A 17,500-nucleotide genomic window follows, 5' to 3' on the forward strand; every position below is an offset into this window, starting at 1 on the left:
GATCAGGACGATCGATACCACCGGGGGCTCGATTGTCGGGCCGACCACTGGAGAGAGGAGATAGAGAAAAACTAGTTAACTGGGTTAGTTAGTCTAATTCTAACTAGGACCAGTAAGGGCAACAGGCTGATCAGGACGATCGATACCACCGGGGGCTCGATGGTGAGGCCAACCACTGGAGAGAGGAGAAAGAGAAAAACTAGTTAACTAGGTTAGTTAGTCTAATTCTAACTAGTACCAGTAAGGGTAACTGGCTGGTCAGGACGATCGATACCACCGGGGCCTCGATTGTCGGGCCGACCACTGGAGAGAGGAGATAGAGAAAACTAGTTAACTGGGTTAGTTAGTCTAATTCTAACTAGGACCAGTAAGGGCAACAGGCTGATCAGGACGATCGATACCACCGGGGCTCGATGGTGAGGCCAACCACTGGAGAGAGGAGATAGAGAAAAACTAGTTAACTGGGTTAGTTAGTCTAATTCTAACTAGGACCAGTAAGGGCAACAGGCTGATCAGGACGATCGATACCACCGGGGCTCGATTGTCGGGCCGACCACTGGAGAGAGGAGATAGAGAAAAACTAGTTAACTGGGTTAGTTAGTCTAATTCTAACTAGGACCAGTAAGGGCAACAGGCTGATCAGGACGATCGATACCACCGGGGGCTCGATTGTCGGGCCGACCACTGGAGAGAGGAGATAGAGAAAACTAGTTAACTGGGTTAGTTAGTCTAATTCTAACTAGTACCAGTAAGGGTAACTGGCTGATCAGGACGATCGATACCACCGGGGCTCGATTGTCGGGCCGACCACTGGAGAGAGGAGATAGAGAAAAACTAGTTAACTGGGTTAGTTAGTCTAATTCTAACTAGTACCAGTAAGGGTAACTGGCTGATCAGGACGATCGATACCACCGGGGGGCTCGATGGTGAGGCCAACCACTGGAGAGAGGAGAAAGAGAAAACTAGTTAACTAGGTTAGTTAGTCTAATTCTAACTAGTACCAGTAAGGGTAACTGGCTGATCAGGACGATCGATACCACCGGGGGCTCGATGGTGAGGCCAACCACTGGAGAGAGGAGATAGAGAAAAACTAGTTAACTGGGTTAGTTAGTCTAATTCTAACTAGTACCAGTAAGGGTAACAGGCTGATCAGGACGATTGATACCACCGGGGCTCGATTGTCGGGCCGACCACTGGAGAGAGGAGATAGAGAAAAACTAGTTAACTAGGTTAGTTAGTCTAATTCTAACTAGTACCAGTAAGGGCAACAGGCTGATCAGGACGATCGATACCACCGGGGGCTCGATGGTGAGGCCAACCACTGGAGAGAGGAGATAGAGAAAACTAGTTAACTGGGTTAGTTAGTCTAATTCTAACTAGAACCAGTAAGGGTAACAGGCTGATCAGGACGATTGATACCACCGGGGGCTCGATTGTCGGGCCGACCACTGGAGAGAGGAGATAGAGAAAACTAGTTAACTGGGTTAGTTAGTCTAATTCTAACTAGGACCAGTAAGGGCAACAGGCTGATCAGGACGATTGATACCACCGGGGCCTCGATTGTCGGGCCGACCACTGGAGAGAGGAGATAGAGAAAAACTAGTTAACTGGGTTAGTTAGTCTAATTCTAACTAGTACCAGTAAGGGTAACTGGCTGATCAGGACGATCGATACCACCGGGGCTCGATGGTGAGGCCAACCACTGGAGAGAGGAGATAGAGAAAACTAGTTAACTAGGTTAGTTAGTCTAATTCTAACTAGGACCAGTAAGGGCAACAGGCTGATCAGGACGATCGATACCACCGGGGGCTCGATGGTGAGGCCAACCACTGGAGAGAGGAGAAAGAGAAAAACTAGTTAACTAGGTTAGTTAGTCTAATTCTAACTAGTACCAGTAAGGGTAACTGGCTGGTCAGGACGATCGATACCACCGGGGGCTCGATTGTCGGGCCGACCACTGGAGAGAGGAGATAGAGAAAAACTAGTTAACTGGGTTAGTTAGTCTAATTCTAACTAGTACCAGTAAGGGTAACTGGCTGATCAGGACGATCGATACCACTGGGGGCTCGATGGTGAGGCCAACCACTGAAGAGAGGAGAAAGAGAAAACTAGTTAACTAGGTTAGTTAGTCTAATTCTAACTAGTACCAGTAAGGGTAAATGGCTGATCAGGACGATCGATACCACCGGGGCTCGATTGTCGGGCCGACCACTGGAGAGAGGAGAAAGAGAAAAACTAGTTAACTAGGTTAGTTAGTCTAATTCTAACTAGTACCAGTAAGGGTAAATGGCTGATCAGGATGACTGATATCACCGGGGACTCCATGGTCGGGCCATCCACTGGAGAGAGGAGATAGAGAAAAACTAGTTAACTAGGTTAGTTAGTCTAATTCTAACTAGGACCAGTAAGGGTAACAGGCTGATCAGGATGACTGATATCACCGGGGGCTCCATGGTCGGGCCGACCACTGGAGAACACAGGAGAGAGGGAGGGGAGGTTTAGAATAGAGCACATGTAGCAGGTGATTAGAAATCAGACTCTTGTAAAGAGGTAGCCCTCGTACCTTGATGAGGACCTCTCGGTCTAATGAATCAGACTCTTGTAAAGTGGTAGCCCTCGTACCTTGATGAGGACCTCCTGGACTAATGGTTAAGACTTTGGGTTGGTGAGCAGGAAAACCCGGTTTGATTCCCACTGGTGACACAAGCATGCTGTCATGAATAAAACTGACTGCGCATATAAGTACATCTAACACATGGTTGGACATCTACCTTTTCACCCTCTCAGAAACAGTGATTGCTGTGTAATAATCCCCTGTGGTGTGAGGCTACATGTCCAGGACGCGAGACAGAGTGACACAAAGTGGTCCAGTGTAAACGAGGACAGGATATTCCCCAGAACTAGGAGGGGGAAAAAAAGGTCAGAGCTCTTTGATAAAGTTGTGTTGTTGCATTGTGTTTCACAAATAGAAAAGTCCCAACCCCTTTTTTTACTTGGTACAGAATAACATGCAGCTTTTATAAAACAGTGATTGTGGTCTGGTGACGTTCACTCTTCAATGTCACACGGATAATAGTGTTTATATGTAAAGATATGAATAGAGTCCAGATATGAATATTCAGATATGAATAGAGTTCAGATATGAATAGAGTTCAGATATGAATAGAGTTCAGATATGAATAGAGTTCAGATATTAATATTCAGATATGAATAGAGGTCAGATATGAATAGAGTTCAGATATTAATATTCAGATATGAATAGAGTTCAGATATTAATATTCAGATATGAATAGAGTTCAGATATAAATAGAGTTCAGATATAAATAGAGTTCAGATATGAATATTCAGATATGAATAGAGGTCAGATATGAATAGAGTTCAGATATGAATAGAGTTCAGATATAAATAGAGTTCAGATATGAATATTCAGATATGAATAGAGTTCAGATATGAATCGAGACATTCTATCCTTGACCCTCCATATATCTCTGTGTTTTCTAGGAGGTGGAGAGGGCCCTGCCACCTAACAAGAATAGAATAGAGTAGAGTAGAATAGAGTAGAATAGAATAGAGTAGAATAGAGGAGAGTAGAATAGAATAGAGTAGAGTAGAGTAGAATAGAGGAGAGTAGAATAGAATAGAGTAGAGTAGAATATAATGTAATAGAATCGAGTAGAGTAGAGTAGAGTAGAATATAATATAATAGAGTAGAGTAGAATATAATAGAATAGAGTAGAGTAGAATAGAGTATAATATAATATAATAGAGTAGGATAGAGTAGAATAGAGTAGAATAGAATGGGTCTCAACGCAACACAACTTTATTTTGGGCCTGGTAAGGTAAGACATAGCACCCAAACCAAACCCCCTCCGGTCCAGAGTGGAAACAGAGGAGACACTGTGTCCCGTGGGTGCTCTCTACTCTGGGCACTAGTTCAATGCCTGTCTCAGTCTGTGTCTCTCTGAGGAAAATCACCCTGTCTGGCACACTGTGGGTTGAACCGCTGGGCTGCCGTTTACCACCGAAGGAGGTCCAGAGACTCCACACCCAAACACAGAGCCTCTCTGCCAGGCACGTGCTGCGGGCAGGAGGCAGGGCTGTGAGGCTGGGGGGGGGGCAGGAGGCAGGCTGGGGGGCAGGAGGCAGGGCTGGAGGCTGGGGGGCAGGAGGAGGCTGTGAGGCTGCAGGAGGCAGGGCTGAGGCTGGGGGGGCAGGAGGCGGGGGCAGGAGGCAGGGCTGTGAGGCTGAGGGGGCGGGGAAGGGCTGGGGCTTGGTGTAGGGGCAGGGGGAACTGGGGTGGGGTTGGGGGGGCAGTTTGGTTGGGCACTGGGCAGGAGGCAGTGCAGTGGGGCAGGGAACGGGGGCTGGGGGGGGGGCTTGAATAAAAACTTGATAGTGTGGTTGGATGAGTGTGTGTGTGTTTGTGTGTTACAGATAGGTAGGAGGGGGACAGTAAAACAGTCAGTTGATCTCTTCAGGCTGAGCTTTAGACACAAACATAACAAAGTCACATACTTCCAGTAGTTTTTAAAACATTTTGAGAGAAGGAGAGCAGAGTGCTAACTCACAAGCTTCAAATAAAACTTTACTGAACATAGTTTGGCAGTGTGAACATGCCAAGGTGTGTCTCTAACTAATCCCAGCCTTTTTAGTAGAGAGAGAGAAGAGATAGAGAGGGGGGTGGCAGATAGAGAGACAGAGATAGAGAATGAGACAGAGAGCACGACAGAGAGAGAGTGAGACAGAGAAACAGGGAGAGAGAGAGCGAGAGAGAGAGAAACAGAGACAGAGAGAGAAAGAGAATGAGAGAGAGAGGCAGAGAGAGAGAGAGAGAGAGAGACAGAGACAGAGAGAGAGAGAGAGAGAGAGAGAGAGAGAGAGAGAGAGAGAGACAGAGAGAGAGAGAGAGACAGAGAGAGAGAGAGAGAAAGAGACGAGAGAGACAGAGACAGAGAGAGAGAGAGAGAGAGAGAGAGACAGAGAGAGAGAGAGAGAGAGAGAGAGAGAGAGAGACAGAGAGAGAGAGAGAGAGACAGAGAGAGAGAGAGAGAGAGAGAGAGAGAGAGAGAGAGAGACAGAGAGACAGAGAGAGAGACAGAGAGAGAGAGAGACAGAGAGAGAGAGAGAGAGACAGAGAGAGAAGTAGAGAGAGAGAGAGACAGAGAGCGAGTGAGAGAGGTTCTCGTGTAGCTCCTGTGGTTTGACACCATTCACACTATTAAGACTCCTCTTCTCAGGGTCTCTCTGTGTGTGTGTGTGTGTGTGTGTGTGTGTCTAGGTGTGTATGTGTGTGTGTCTCCGTGTGTATGTGTTTGTGTATGTGTGTGTCTGCGTGTGTGTGTGTCTGTATGTGTGTCTGTGTGTGTGTGTGCGTATGTGTGTCTGTATGTATGTCTGTCTGTCTGTGTGTGTGTGTGTGTGCATGTGTGTGTGCATGTGTGTGTGTGTGTGTGCATGTGTGTGTCTGTGTGTGTGTGTGTGTGTCTGTATGTGTGTGTGTGTGTGTGTGTGTGTGTGTGTGTGTGTCTGTGTGTGTGTGTGTGTGTGTGTGTGTGTGTGTCTGTATGTGTGTATGTGTGTGTGTGTGTGTCTGTATGTGTGTATGTGTGTGTGTGTGTGTGTGTGTGTGTGTGTGTCTGTATGTGTGTGTGTGTGTGTGTGTGTGTGTGTGTGTGTGTGTGTGTGTGTGTGTGTGTCTGTATGTGTGTGTGTGTGTGTGTGTGTGTGTGTGTGTGTGTGATGTCCACAACCCTGTGTGTAAAATGTCTGTATGTCAACAGTTCTATGATGGGATGTCTGATCCTTAATGCTCTCTGATTCCACAACCCTAAATAAAATATCTACTTATCTCAACATCAACAGTGTGTCTGAATAATGTTTCAGATTAGAGGAGAAATGAATCTCAGACAAGGGAGCATCATGCTGTGTGGCTGGCAGTAGAGGCACAGAGCAAGCTAGTGACATGCAGCATGTGCTGTGTGGCTGGCAGTAGAAGCACAGAGCAAGCTAGTGATGTGCAGCATGTTTGGTGGGATCTTTGTTTACCAAATGTCCCCAAGATGCCATCTATGAAACCATTATTCCCGTAATATTCATGCATTAATAACAACTTTAATAATTTTAATACATTTATTCCTATGAAAATGTAATACTTGTGTATTAATAACAGCTCTCTTTCACAGAGCATCGCCCTAATCCTAATCCTAATCCTCTTTATCACAGAGCATCGCCCTAATCCTAATCCTAATCCTCTTTATCACAGAGCATCGCCCTAATCCTAATCCTAATCCTCTTTATCACAGAGCTTCGCCCTAACCCTAATCCTCTTTATCACAGAGCATCGCCCTAATCCTAATCCTAATCCTCTTTATCACAGAGCATCGCCCTAACCCTAATCCTAACCCTAATCCTAACCCTAACCCTAACCCTACTGACTAGAGCTCTATGGGGTGTCACGCAGAAGGGAATCCTTCCAGGAACAGACTGGTGATCATGGTAACATGGTCTATATTAATGTGATTATCACACTCATTATTGATGTGGTAACCACTTTATAACCACATCTCATATCTCTCTCCATCTCTCCTCTTTCTCTCTCTCTCTACCTACCCCCCTCTCTCTTTCTCTCAGTCTATATCTCTCCCTCTGTCCTCTCTCTCCCCTTTCTCTCGCTCTACCTCCCCTCTCTCTTTCTCTCAGTCAAAATCTCTCCCTCTGTCCTCTCTCCCCCCTTTCTCTCGCTCTACCTCCCCCTCTCTCTTTCTCTCAGTCTATATCTCTCCCTCTGTCCTCTCTCTCCCCTTTCTCTCGCTCTACCTCCCCCTCTCTCTTTCTCTCAGTCTATATCTCTCCCTCTGTCCTCTCTTTCTCTCTCTACCTCCCCCTCTCTCTTTCTCTCAGTCAAAATCTCTCCCTCTGTCCTCTCTCTCCCCTTTCTCTCGCTCTACCTCCCCCTCTCTCTTTCTCTCAGTCTATATCTCTCCCTCTGTCCTCTCTTTCTCTCTCTCCCCTTTCTCTCTCTTTACCTACCACCCCTCTCTCTCTCTCTCTCTCCCACTCTCTCCCTCCCCCGCTCTCTCTCTCCATCTCCCCCTCTCTCCCGCTCTCTCTCTAGCTCTCTCTAGCTCACTGTCTCTACCTCCCCCCTCTCTCTCTCTCTCCCTCCCCCCTCTCTCTCTCCCTCCCCTCTCTCTCTCTCTCTGTGTTCCCGTGAGTCACTCCTCTTTAAAACCGTTCAGTGTGACTGCAGGCCAAGATTCCACAGTATAAGGAACTGTAAAATCTCACAGAGCGACCGACTGACTGGAATAAAGGCACAAGGCATATTTTCCCTCCTTCTTCTTCTTCTTCTTCTATTATAATACAATAGCCAGTGACCAGAATGCATTGGGACAGCTGATGAGGAGGATATTATTCATAATCAGGGGTTGTAAAAATAACCCAGGGATGGAAACAAGCTCAGAGACCTTGAACAACAGTTTAACACAGACAGATCTTTTCGACACACCGTGAATTTATATGAATTAATGAATTATATCCTTATCTCTAAATCACGTTGAATTACAGGCGACTTTTAGAGAGTGAAAGTAATTCTGACAGCTGCCCCAAAAAAACCTTCTCTATGTTGACAACACTTCCCTTCTCTATGTTGACTACACTTCCCTTCTCTATGTTGACTACACTTCCCTTCTCTACGTTGACTACACTTCCCTTCTCTATGTTGACTACACTTCCCTTCTCTATGTTGACTACACTTCCCTTCTCTATGTTGACTACACTTCCCTTCTCTACATTGACTACTCTTCCCTTCTCTACGTTGACTACACTTCCCTTCTCTACATTGACTACTCTTCCCTTCTCTACGTTGACTACACTTCCCTTCTCTATGTTGACTACACTTCCCTTCTCTATGTTGACTACACTTCCCTTCTCTATGTTGACTACACTTCCCTTCTCTATGTTGACTACTCTTCCCTTCTCTACATTGACTACACTTCCCTTCTCTATGTTGACTACACTTCCCTTCTCTACGTTGACTACACTTCCCTTCTCTATGTTGACTACACTTCCCTTCTCTATGTTGACTACACTTCCCTTCTCTATGTTGACTACACTTCCCTTCTCTATGTTGACTACACTTCCCTTCTCTATGTTAACTACACTTCCCTTCTCTATGTTGACTACACTTCCCTTCTCTACATTGACTACTCTTCCCTTCTCTACGTTGACTACACTTCCCTTCTCTACATTGACTACTCTTCCCTTCTACGTTGACTACACTTCCCTTCTCTATGTTGACTACACTTCCCTTCTCTATGTTGACTACACTTCCCTTCTCTATGTTGACTACACTTCCCTTCTCTACGTTGACTACTCTTCCCTTCTCTACATTGAATACACTTCCCTTCTCTATGTTGACTACACTTCCCTTCTCTACGTTGACTACACTTCCCTTCTCTATGTTGACTACACTTCCCTTCTCTATGTTGACTACACTTCCCTTCTCTACGTTGACTACACTTCCCTTCTCTACGTTGACTACACTTCCCTTCTTTACATTGACTACTCTTCCCTTCTCTATGTTGACTACACTTCCCTTCTCTACGTTGACTACACTTCCCTTCTCTATGTTGACTACACTTCCCTTCTCTATGTTGACTACACTTCCCTTCTCTATGTTGACTACACTTCCCTTCTCTAGGTTGACTACACTTCCCTTCTCTACGTTGACTACACTTCCCTTCTCTACGTTGACTACACTTCCCTTCTCTACGTTGACTATGCTTCCCTTCTCAATTGAAGCTGCCAAAGGAGGACATTACAGAGTAACACAGTGATCCAGACAGATCTTCTGAGTGACTGATTAGAAACAAGAGACGTCTGGCCAAGGCGACAGGAAACAAAGGAAGCCGACAGGAAACAAAGGGGGTTTGAACTTGCAACCTTCCGGTTACTAGTCCAATGGAATGATAGGGCCTAGGGGGAGAATGCTATAATATGCTATGCTATGCTAGGGCCTAGGGGAGAATGCTATAATATGCTATGCTATGCTAGGGCTTAGGGGGAGAATGCTATGCTATGCTAGGGAATGCTAGGGCCTCGGGGGAGAATGCTATGCTATGCTAGGGAATAATAGGGCCTGGGGAAAAATGCTATGCTATGTTATGCTAGGGAAGGATAGGGTGTAGAGGGGGAATGCTACGCTATGCTAGGGAATGATAGGGCCTAGGGGGATGATGCTATGCTATGCTAGGTAATGATAGGGCCTAGGGGGAGGATGCTATGCTATGCTCGGGATTGATAGGGCCTAGGGGGATGATGCTATGCTATGCTAGGGAATGATAGATCATCAGCAAACAGTAGACATTTGACTTCAGATTCTAGTAGGGTGAGGCCGGGTGCTGCAGACTGTTCTAGTGCACTCGCCAATTTGTTGAAATATATGTTGAAGAGGGTGGGGCTTAAGCTGCATCCCTGTCTCACCCCACGGCCCTGTGGGAAGAAATGTGTGTGTTTTTGCCTATTTTAATTTGACATTTGCTCAGTACATTGTTTTCACTGAGGACATGTACGAGTCTGCTGTTAATGATAATGCAGAGGATTTTCCCAAGGTTGCTGTTGACGCATATCCCACGGTAATTATTGGGGTCAAATGTGTCTCCACTTTTGTGGATTGGGGTGATCAGTCCTTGGTTCCAAATATTGGGGAAGATGCCAGAGCTAAGGATGATGTTAAAGAGTTTTAGTATAGCCAATTGGAATTTGTTTTCAGTGAGGATACCATCAACACCACAGGCCTTTTGGGGTTTGAGGGTTTGTATTTTGTCCTGTAGTTCATTCAAGGTAATTGGAGAATCCAGTGGGTTCTGGTAGTCTTTAATAGTTGATTCTAAGATCTGTATTTGATCATGTTTATGTTTCTGCTGTTTGTTCTTTGTTATAGAGACAAAAAGATTGGAGACGTGGTTTACCCATACATCTCCATTTTGGATAGATAATTCTTCGTGTTGTTGTTTGTTTAGTGTATTCCAATTTTCCCAGAAGTGGTTAGAGTCTATGGATTCTTCAATTACATTGGGCTGATTTCTGACGTGCTGTTCCTTCTTTTTCCGTAGTGTATTTCTGTATTGTTTTAGTGATTCACCATAATGAAGGCGTAGACTCAGGTTTCTTCCTCTCCTGTCTCTCTCTCTTCTTCTCTCTCCCATCTCCTGTCTCTCTCTCTCTCTCTCTTTCTCTCTCCCATCTCCTGTCTCTCTCTCTCTCTTCTTCTCTCTCCCATCTCCTGTCTCTCTCTCTCTCTCTCTCTCTTTCTCTCTCCCATCTCCTGTCTCTCTCTCTCTCTTCTTCTCTCTCCCATCTCCTGTCTCTCTCTCTCCCTCTCTTCTTCTCTCTCCCATCTCCTGTCTCCCTCTCTCTCTCATTCTCTCTCCCATCTCCTGTGTGTCTCTCTCCCTCTCTCTCTCTCTCTCTCTTCTTTCTCTCTCCCATCTCCTGTCTCTCTCTCTCCCTCTCTTCTTCTCTCCCATCTCCTGTGTCTCTCTCTCCCTCTCTCTCCTTCTCTCTCCTGTCTCTCTCTATCTTTCTATACAGCCTGTGCAGTAGCATGTGGCTGAGATGTTTCTGCTTTGAGTAAAGCACAGACAGGAAACCACATGTCTGAGATCTCCTGCAAGGCCCCACAGGTCCCACGCTACACCACACTGCACTGTCTCCCTCGACCTCTACCTCTACCTCTCACAGGGCTGGAGGAGCTAGGGCCCACACTATTCTACACTGTCTACCTCTACCTCTACCTCTCACAGGGCTGGAGGAGATAGCGCCCACACTATTCTACACTGTCTACCTCTACCTCTCACAGGGCTGGAGGAGATAGGGCCCACACTATTCTATACTGTCTACCTCTACCTCTACCTCTCACAGGGCTGGAGGAGATAGGGCCCACACTATTCTACACTGTCTACCTCTACCTCTCACAGGGCTGGGGGAGATAGGTCCCACACTATTCTACACTGTCTACCTCTACCTCTCACAGGGCTGGAGGAGATAGGGCCCACACTATTCTACACTGTCTACCTCTACCTCTCACAGGGCTGGAGGAGATAGGGCCCACACTATTCTACACTGTCTCCCTCTCACAGGGCTAGAGGAGATAGGGCCCACACTATTCTACACTGTCTACCTCTACCTCTCACAGGGCTGGAGGAGATAGGGCCCACACTATTCTACACTGTCTACCTCTACCTCTCACAGGGCTGGAGGTGATAGGGCCCACACTATTCTACACTGTCTACCTCTACCTCTACAGGGCTGGAGGAGATAAGGCTCACACTATTATACACTGTCTACCTCTACCTCTCACAGGGCTGGAGGAGATAGGGCCCACACTATTCTATACTTCTATACTGTCGCTATGTAAGGTACTCACTAACAGAATAAGGGTATTAGATGAATTGACTGATACAGTAGATGTGAGAAGGTACTCTCAGGGCTGGAGGAGATAGGGCAAACAGAAAAAGGGTATTAGATGAATTGACTGATACAGTAGGTATGTAAGGTACTCACTAACAGAATAAGGGTATTAGATGAATTGACTGATACAGTAGGTGTGAGAAGGTACTCACTAACAGAATAAGTCAGAATGGACTATACAGTAGGTACAGTATGTAAGGTATTAGATGAATGGACTGATACAGTAGGTAGTAGGTACTCACTAACAGAATAAGGGTATTAGATGAATGGTACAGTAGGTACAGTATGTAAGGTACTCACTAACAGAATAAGGGTATTAGATGAATTGACTGATACAGTAGGTATGTAAGGTACTCACTAACAGAATAAGTCTATTAGATGAATGGACTGATACAGTAGGTACAGTATGTAAGGTACTCACTAACAGAATAAGGGCATTAGATGAATTGACTGATACAGTAGGTATGTAAGGTACTCACTAACAGAATAAGGGTATTAGATGAATGGACTGATACAGTAGGTACAGTATGTAAGGTACTCACTAACAGACTAAGGGTATTAGATGAATTGACTGATACAGTAGGTATGTAAGGTACTCACTAACAGAATAAGGGTATTAGATGAATTGACTGATACAGTAGGTATGTAAGGTACTCACTAACAGAATAAGGGTATTAGATGAATGGACTGATACAGTAGGTACAGTATGTAAGGTACTCACTAACAGAAAAAGGGTATTCGATGAATTGACTGATACAGTAGGTGTGAGAAGGTACTCACCGGGAGCGAAGGCCAGGTTATCGTTACACTCCTCCTCAGTACAGGAGCAGATGAACAACGGTCCGCCAGAGCTCTTCTTCTCTTTCATGGTACACGTAGAGCTGTTGTAGTCATCCAGCTCGACGCCGTACAGAGGCTTGGAGGGGTCATGACACAGAGTCTCGATGCTGTAGTTACTGTCATTCTTCCTCCTGGAGATAACGGAGATAATGGAGATAAATGGAGATAATGGAGATAATGGAGAGAGACAGACACACAAACATGCACAGACACACACAGACAGAGAGATCGTAAGACACACAGACAGAGAAACAGAGACTGACACAACCCCCGCCCCTCTCCACCGTCCGTAATCCTACCAGATGGAGACTGACACAGACCCCCTCCCCACCATCCGTAATCCTACCAGATGCAGACTGCCCCCCTCCACCGTAATCCTCCACTGTAATCCTAATCCTACCAGATGGAGACTGACACAGACCCCCTCTCCACTGTAATCCTACCAGATGGAGACTGACACAGACCCTCCCCCTCTCCACCCCTCCACCGTCCACTGTAATCCTACCAGATGGAGACTGACACAGACCGCCCCTCTCCACTGTAATCCTACCAGATGGAGACTGACACAGACTCCCCCCTCTCCACTGTAACCCTACCAGATGGAGACTGACACAGACCCCCTCCACCGTAATCCTACCAGATGGAGACTGACACAGACCCCCCTCTCCACTGTAAACCTACCAGATCCACTGTAATCCTACCAGATGGAGACTGACAAAGACCCCCTCTCCACTGTAATCCTACCAGATGGAGACTGACACAGACCCCCTCTCCACTGTAATCCCAGATACCCCCTCCAGACCTACCAGATGCAGACTGAACAGACCCCCCTCCACTGTAACCCTACCAGATGCAGACTGACACAGACCCCCTCCCCTCTCCACTGTAACCCTACCAGATGCAGACTGAACCAGACCCCCTCCCTCTCTCCACTGTAATCCTACCAGACCTACCAGATGCAGACTGAAACAGACCCCCCCCTCTCCACTGTAACCCTACCAGATGCAGACTGAAACAGACCCCCCCTCTCCACTGTAACCCTACCAGATGCAGACCCCTCACTGTAACCCTACCAGATGCAGACTGACCCAGACCCCCCCTCCTCTACCGTAATCCTACCAGATGGCGACGCAGACTTCCTGCTCCAGACGACATATGGAGGTGATGGAGCAGTTTGAGAGGCAGCTTCCTGTTCCGTTGCAGGATGAAGACTCCACGTCACAGAACTTACACAACTTGTTGAGACTGAAGGACGGCTGGAACATCCCATCTGGAGAAACACAACCAATCATATTCAATATGTTTGTCATTCAATCAATCGATTCGTATTATGTAACTCTATTGCTTTTCACACAAAAACACACATCACTAAGTGCTGAACAGTAACCCCCGCTCCTCAATCGGGGTGGCAGGGTAGCCTAGTGGTTAGAGCGTTGGACTAGTAACCGGAAGGTTGCAAGTTCAAACCCCAGACCTGACAAGGTACAAATCTGTTGTTCTGCCCCTGAACAGGCAGTTAACCCACTGTTCCTAGGCCGTCATTGAAAATAAGCATTTGTTCTTAACTGACTTGCCTCGTCAAATAAAACAATAATAAGAAATCACAGGGGTGAACTGCATGCCAGCAATTATTTTGAGTCATTTAGCAGACGTTCTTATCCAGAGCAATTTACAGTGAGTGAGTGTCACCATGTCCCTATTTGTTCATGCCAGTCCCCCGTGGGAATTGAACCCACAACCCGGGTGTCATTGCTCTACCAACTGAGCCACACGGGATCGGTCTGCTCCAGCATGTCTTTCTCTGAAGCTGATCTCCATCTGCTCTCCGCTCCCTGACCTGTTGAGGCCTGCCTTGTCTTGACAAACCTCTGGACTATCTGACTGTGTGTTCTGACTGACTGACTGTGAGTTCCTGACTGACTGACTGTGAGTTTCTGACTGACTGAGTTCCTGACTGACTGACTGACTGTGAGTTCCTGACTGACTGACTGTGAGTTCTGTGAGTTCCTGACTGACTGTGAGTTCCTGACTGACTGACTGACTGTGAGTTCCTGACTGACTGACTGACTGACTGTGAGTTCCTGGCTGATTGACTGACTGTGATTTCCTGACTGACTGACTGGCTGTGAGTTCCTGACTGACTGACTGACTGACTGCACGATAACTGAAGCCACAGAACCACTGAGCCTTGTTTTGTGGTAAAGGAGCCCTTCACTCAGCACCAGTAAAGACATAGAAAAGTCACTAACACAGAGAACAGTCAGTCAGTCTGTATCATATCTGTACATCGACAGAAACACAGAGAACAGCCAGTCAGTCTGTATCATATCTGTACATCGACAGAAACACAGAGAACTCAGTCAGTGCATTTGTATTGAGGGCAGCAGACCACAGTCTATCAGTCTGAGTTCTGACATCAAATGACTGCTACAGTGCATTTGTGTGTGGGCAGCAGTGTGTCTGTCTATCCAGTCTGTGTGTGTGTGTGTGTGTGTGAGTTCTGACATCAAATGACTGCTGTGTGTGTGTGTGTGTGTGTGTGTGTGTGTGTGTGTGTGTGTGTCTGTGCGTGTGTGTGTGTGTGTGTGTGTGTGTGTGTGTGTGTGTGTGTGTGTGTGTGTGTGTCTGTGTGTGTGTGTGTGTGTGTGTGTGTGTGTGTGTGTGTGTGTGTGTGTGTGTGTGTGATCTGATCCCCGCTCCATCCTCCAGGTTATCCACTTCACAGGAGGTCTCATGTAACTCTCAGACACAGAGAGTCCTCCACCCAGCCAGAGGCCTGTCCAGTCTAACTGAGAGTCCTCCACCCAGCCAGAGGCCTGTCCAGTCTAACTGAGAGTCCTCCACCCAGCCAGAGGCCTGTCCAGTCTAACTGAGAGTCCTCCACCCAGCCAGAGACCTGTCCAGTCTATCTGAGAGTCCTCCACCCAGCCAGAGACCTGTCCAGTCTAACTGAGAGTCCTCCACCCAGCCAGAGACCTGTCCAGTCTAACTGAGAGTCCTCCACCCAGCCAGAGACCTGTCCAGTCTAACTGAGAGTCCTCCACCCAGCCAGAGGCCTGTCCAGTCTAACTGAGAGTCCTCCACCCAGCCAGAGACCTGTCCAGTCTAACTGAGAGTCCTCCACCCAGCCAGAGACCTGTCCAGTCTAACTGAGAGTCCTCCACCCAGCCAGAGACCTGTCCAGTCTAACTGAGAGTCCTCCACCCAGCCAGAGACCTGTCCAGTCTAACTGAGAGTCCTCCACCCAGCCAGCCTGTCCAGTCTAACTGAGAGTCCTCCACCCAGCCAGAGACCAGTCTAACTGAGAGTCCTCCACCCAGCCAGATGCCTGTCCAGTCTAACTGAGAGTCCTCCACCCAGCCAGAGACCTGTCCAGTCTAACTGAGAGTCCTCCACCCAGCCAGAGACCTGTCCAGTCTAACTGAGAGTCCTCCACCCAGCCAACCAGCCAGAGACCTGTCCAGTCTAACTGAGAGTCCTCCACCCAGCCAGAGGCCTGTCCAGTCTAACTGAGAGTCCTCCACCCAGCCAGAGGCCTGTCCAGTCTAACTGAGAGTCCTCCACCCAGCCAGAGACCTGTCCAGTCTAACTGAGAGTCCTCCACCCAGCCAGAGACCTGTCCAGTCTAACTGAGAGTCCTCCACCCAGCCAGAGACCTGTCCAGTCTAACTGAGAGTCCTCCACCCAGCCAGAGGCCTGTCCAGTCTAACTGAGAGTCCTCCACCCAGCCAGAGACCTGTCCAGTCTAACTGAGAGTCCTCCACCCAGCCAGAGGCCTGTCCAGTCTAACTGAGAGTCCTCCACCCAGCCAGAGACCTGTCCAGTCTAACTGAGAGTCCTCCACCCAGCCAGAGACCTGTCCAGTCTAACTGAGAGTCCTCCACCCAGCCAGAGGCCAGTCCAACTGAGAGTCCTCCACCCAGCCAGCCAGAGGCCTGTCCAGTCTAACTGAGAGTCCTCCACCCAGCCAGAGACCTGTCCAGTCTAACTGAGAGTCCTCCACCCAGCCAGAGACCTGTCCAGTCTAACTGAGAGTCCTCCACCCAGCCTGTCCAGTCCAGAGTCCTCCACCCAGCCTGTCCAGTCTAACTGAGAGTCCTCCACCCAGCCAGAGCCTGTCCAGTCTAACTGAGAGTCCTCCACCCAGCCAGAGACCTGTCCAGTCTAACTGAGAGTCCTCCACCCAGCCAGAGACCTGTCCAGTCTAACTGAGAGTCCTCCACCCAGCCACCCAGCCAGAGACCTGTCCAGTCTAACTGAGAGTCCTCCACCCAGCCAGAGGCCTGTCCAGTCTAACTGAGAGTCCTCCACCCAGCCAGAGGCCTGTCCAGTCTAACTGAGAGTCCTCCACCCAGCCAGAGACCTGTCCAGTCTAACTGAGAGTCCTCCACCCAGCCAGAGACCTGTCCAGTCTAACTGAGAGTCCTCCACCTGTCCAGCCAGAGTCCTCCACCCAGCCTGTCCAGTCTAACTGAGAGTCCTCCACCCAGTCCCAGAGAGTCCTCCACCCAGCCTGTCTAACTGAGAGTCCTCCACCCAGCCAGAGGCCTGTCCAGTCTAACTGAGAGTCCTCCACCCAGCCAGAGACCTGTCCAGTCTAACTGAGAGTCCTCCACCCAGCCAGAGGCCTGTCCAGTCTAACTGAGAGTCCTCCACCCAGCCAGAGACCTGTCCAGTCTAACTGAGAGTCCTCCACCCAGCCAGAGACCTGTCCAGTCTAACTGAGAGTCCTCCACCCAGCCAGAGGCCTGTCCAGTCTGAGAGTCCTCCACCCAGCCAGCCAGAGGCCTGTCCAGTCTAACTGAGAGTCCTCCACCCAGCCAGAGACCTGTCCAGTCTAACTGAGAGTCCTCCACCCAGCCAGAGACCTGTCCAGTCTAACTGAGAGTCCTCCACCCAGCCTGTCCAGTCTAACTGAGAGTCCTCCACCCAGCCTGTCCAGTCTAACTGAGAGTCCTCCACCCAGCCAGATGCCTGTCCAGTCTAACTGAGAGTCCTCCACCCAGCCAGAGACCTGTCCAGTCTAACTGAGAGTCCTCCACCCAGCCAGAGACCTGTCCAGTCTAACTGAGAGTCCTCCACCCAGCCAACCAGCCAGAGACCTGTCCAGTCTAACTGAGAGTCCTCCACCCAGCCAGAGGCCTGTCCAGTCTAACTGAGAGTCCTCCACCCAGCCAGAGGCCTGTCC

At 48.3% G+C, this 17,500-nt stretch overlaps 1 protein-coding gene across 1 annotated transcript in view; it reads right to left on the minus strand.

Moving 5' to 3' along the window:
- The window catches only part of LOC112239812 (TGF-beta receptor type-2), a 65,038-nt gene that overhangs the window by 31,401 nt on the left and 16,137 nt on the right, over positions 1-17,500 (minus strand). The window contains 5 exon segments of the mRNA XM_042315546.1: positions 105-175; positions 239-303; positions 582-684; positions 12,253-12,443; positions 13,432-13,582. Of these exon segments, the coding sequence (XP_042171480.1) occupies positions 105-175; positions 239-303; positions 582-684; positions 12,253-12,443; positions 13,432-13,582 (581 nt within the window).

The sequence above is a fragment of the Oncorhynchus tshawytscha genome, unplaced genomic scaffold (genome assembly GCF_018296145.1).
Source record: "Oncorhynchus tshawytscha isolate Ot180627B unplaced genomic scaffold, Otsh_v2.0 Un_contig_2373_pilon_pilon, whole genome shotgun sequence".
Classification (NCBI taxonomy): domain Eukaryota; kingdom Metazoa; phylum Chordata; class Actinopteri; order Salmoniformes; family Salmonidae; genus Oncorhynchus; species Oncorhynchus tshawytscha.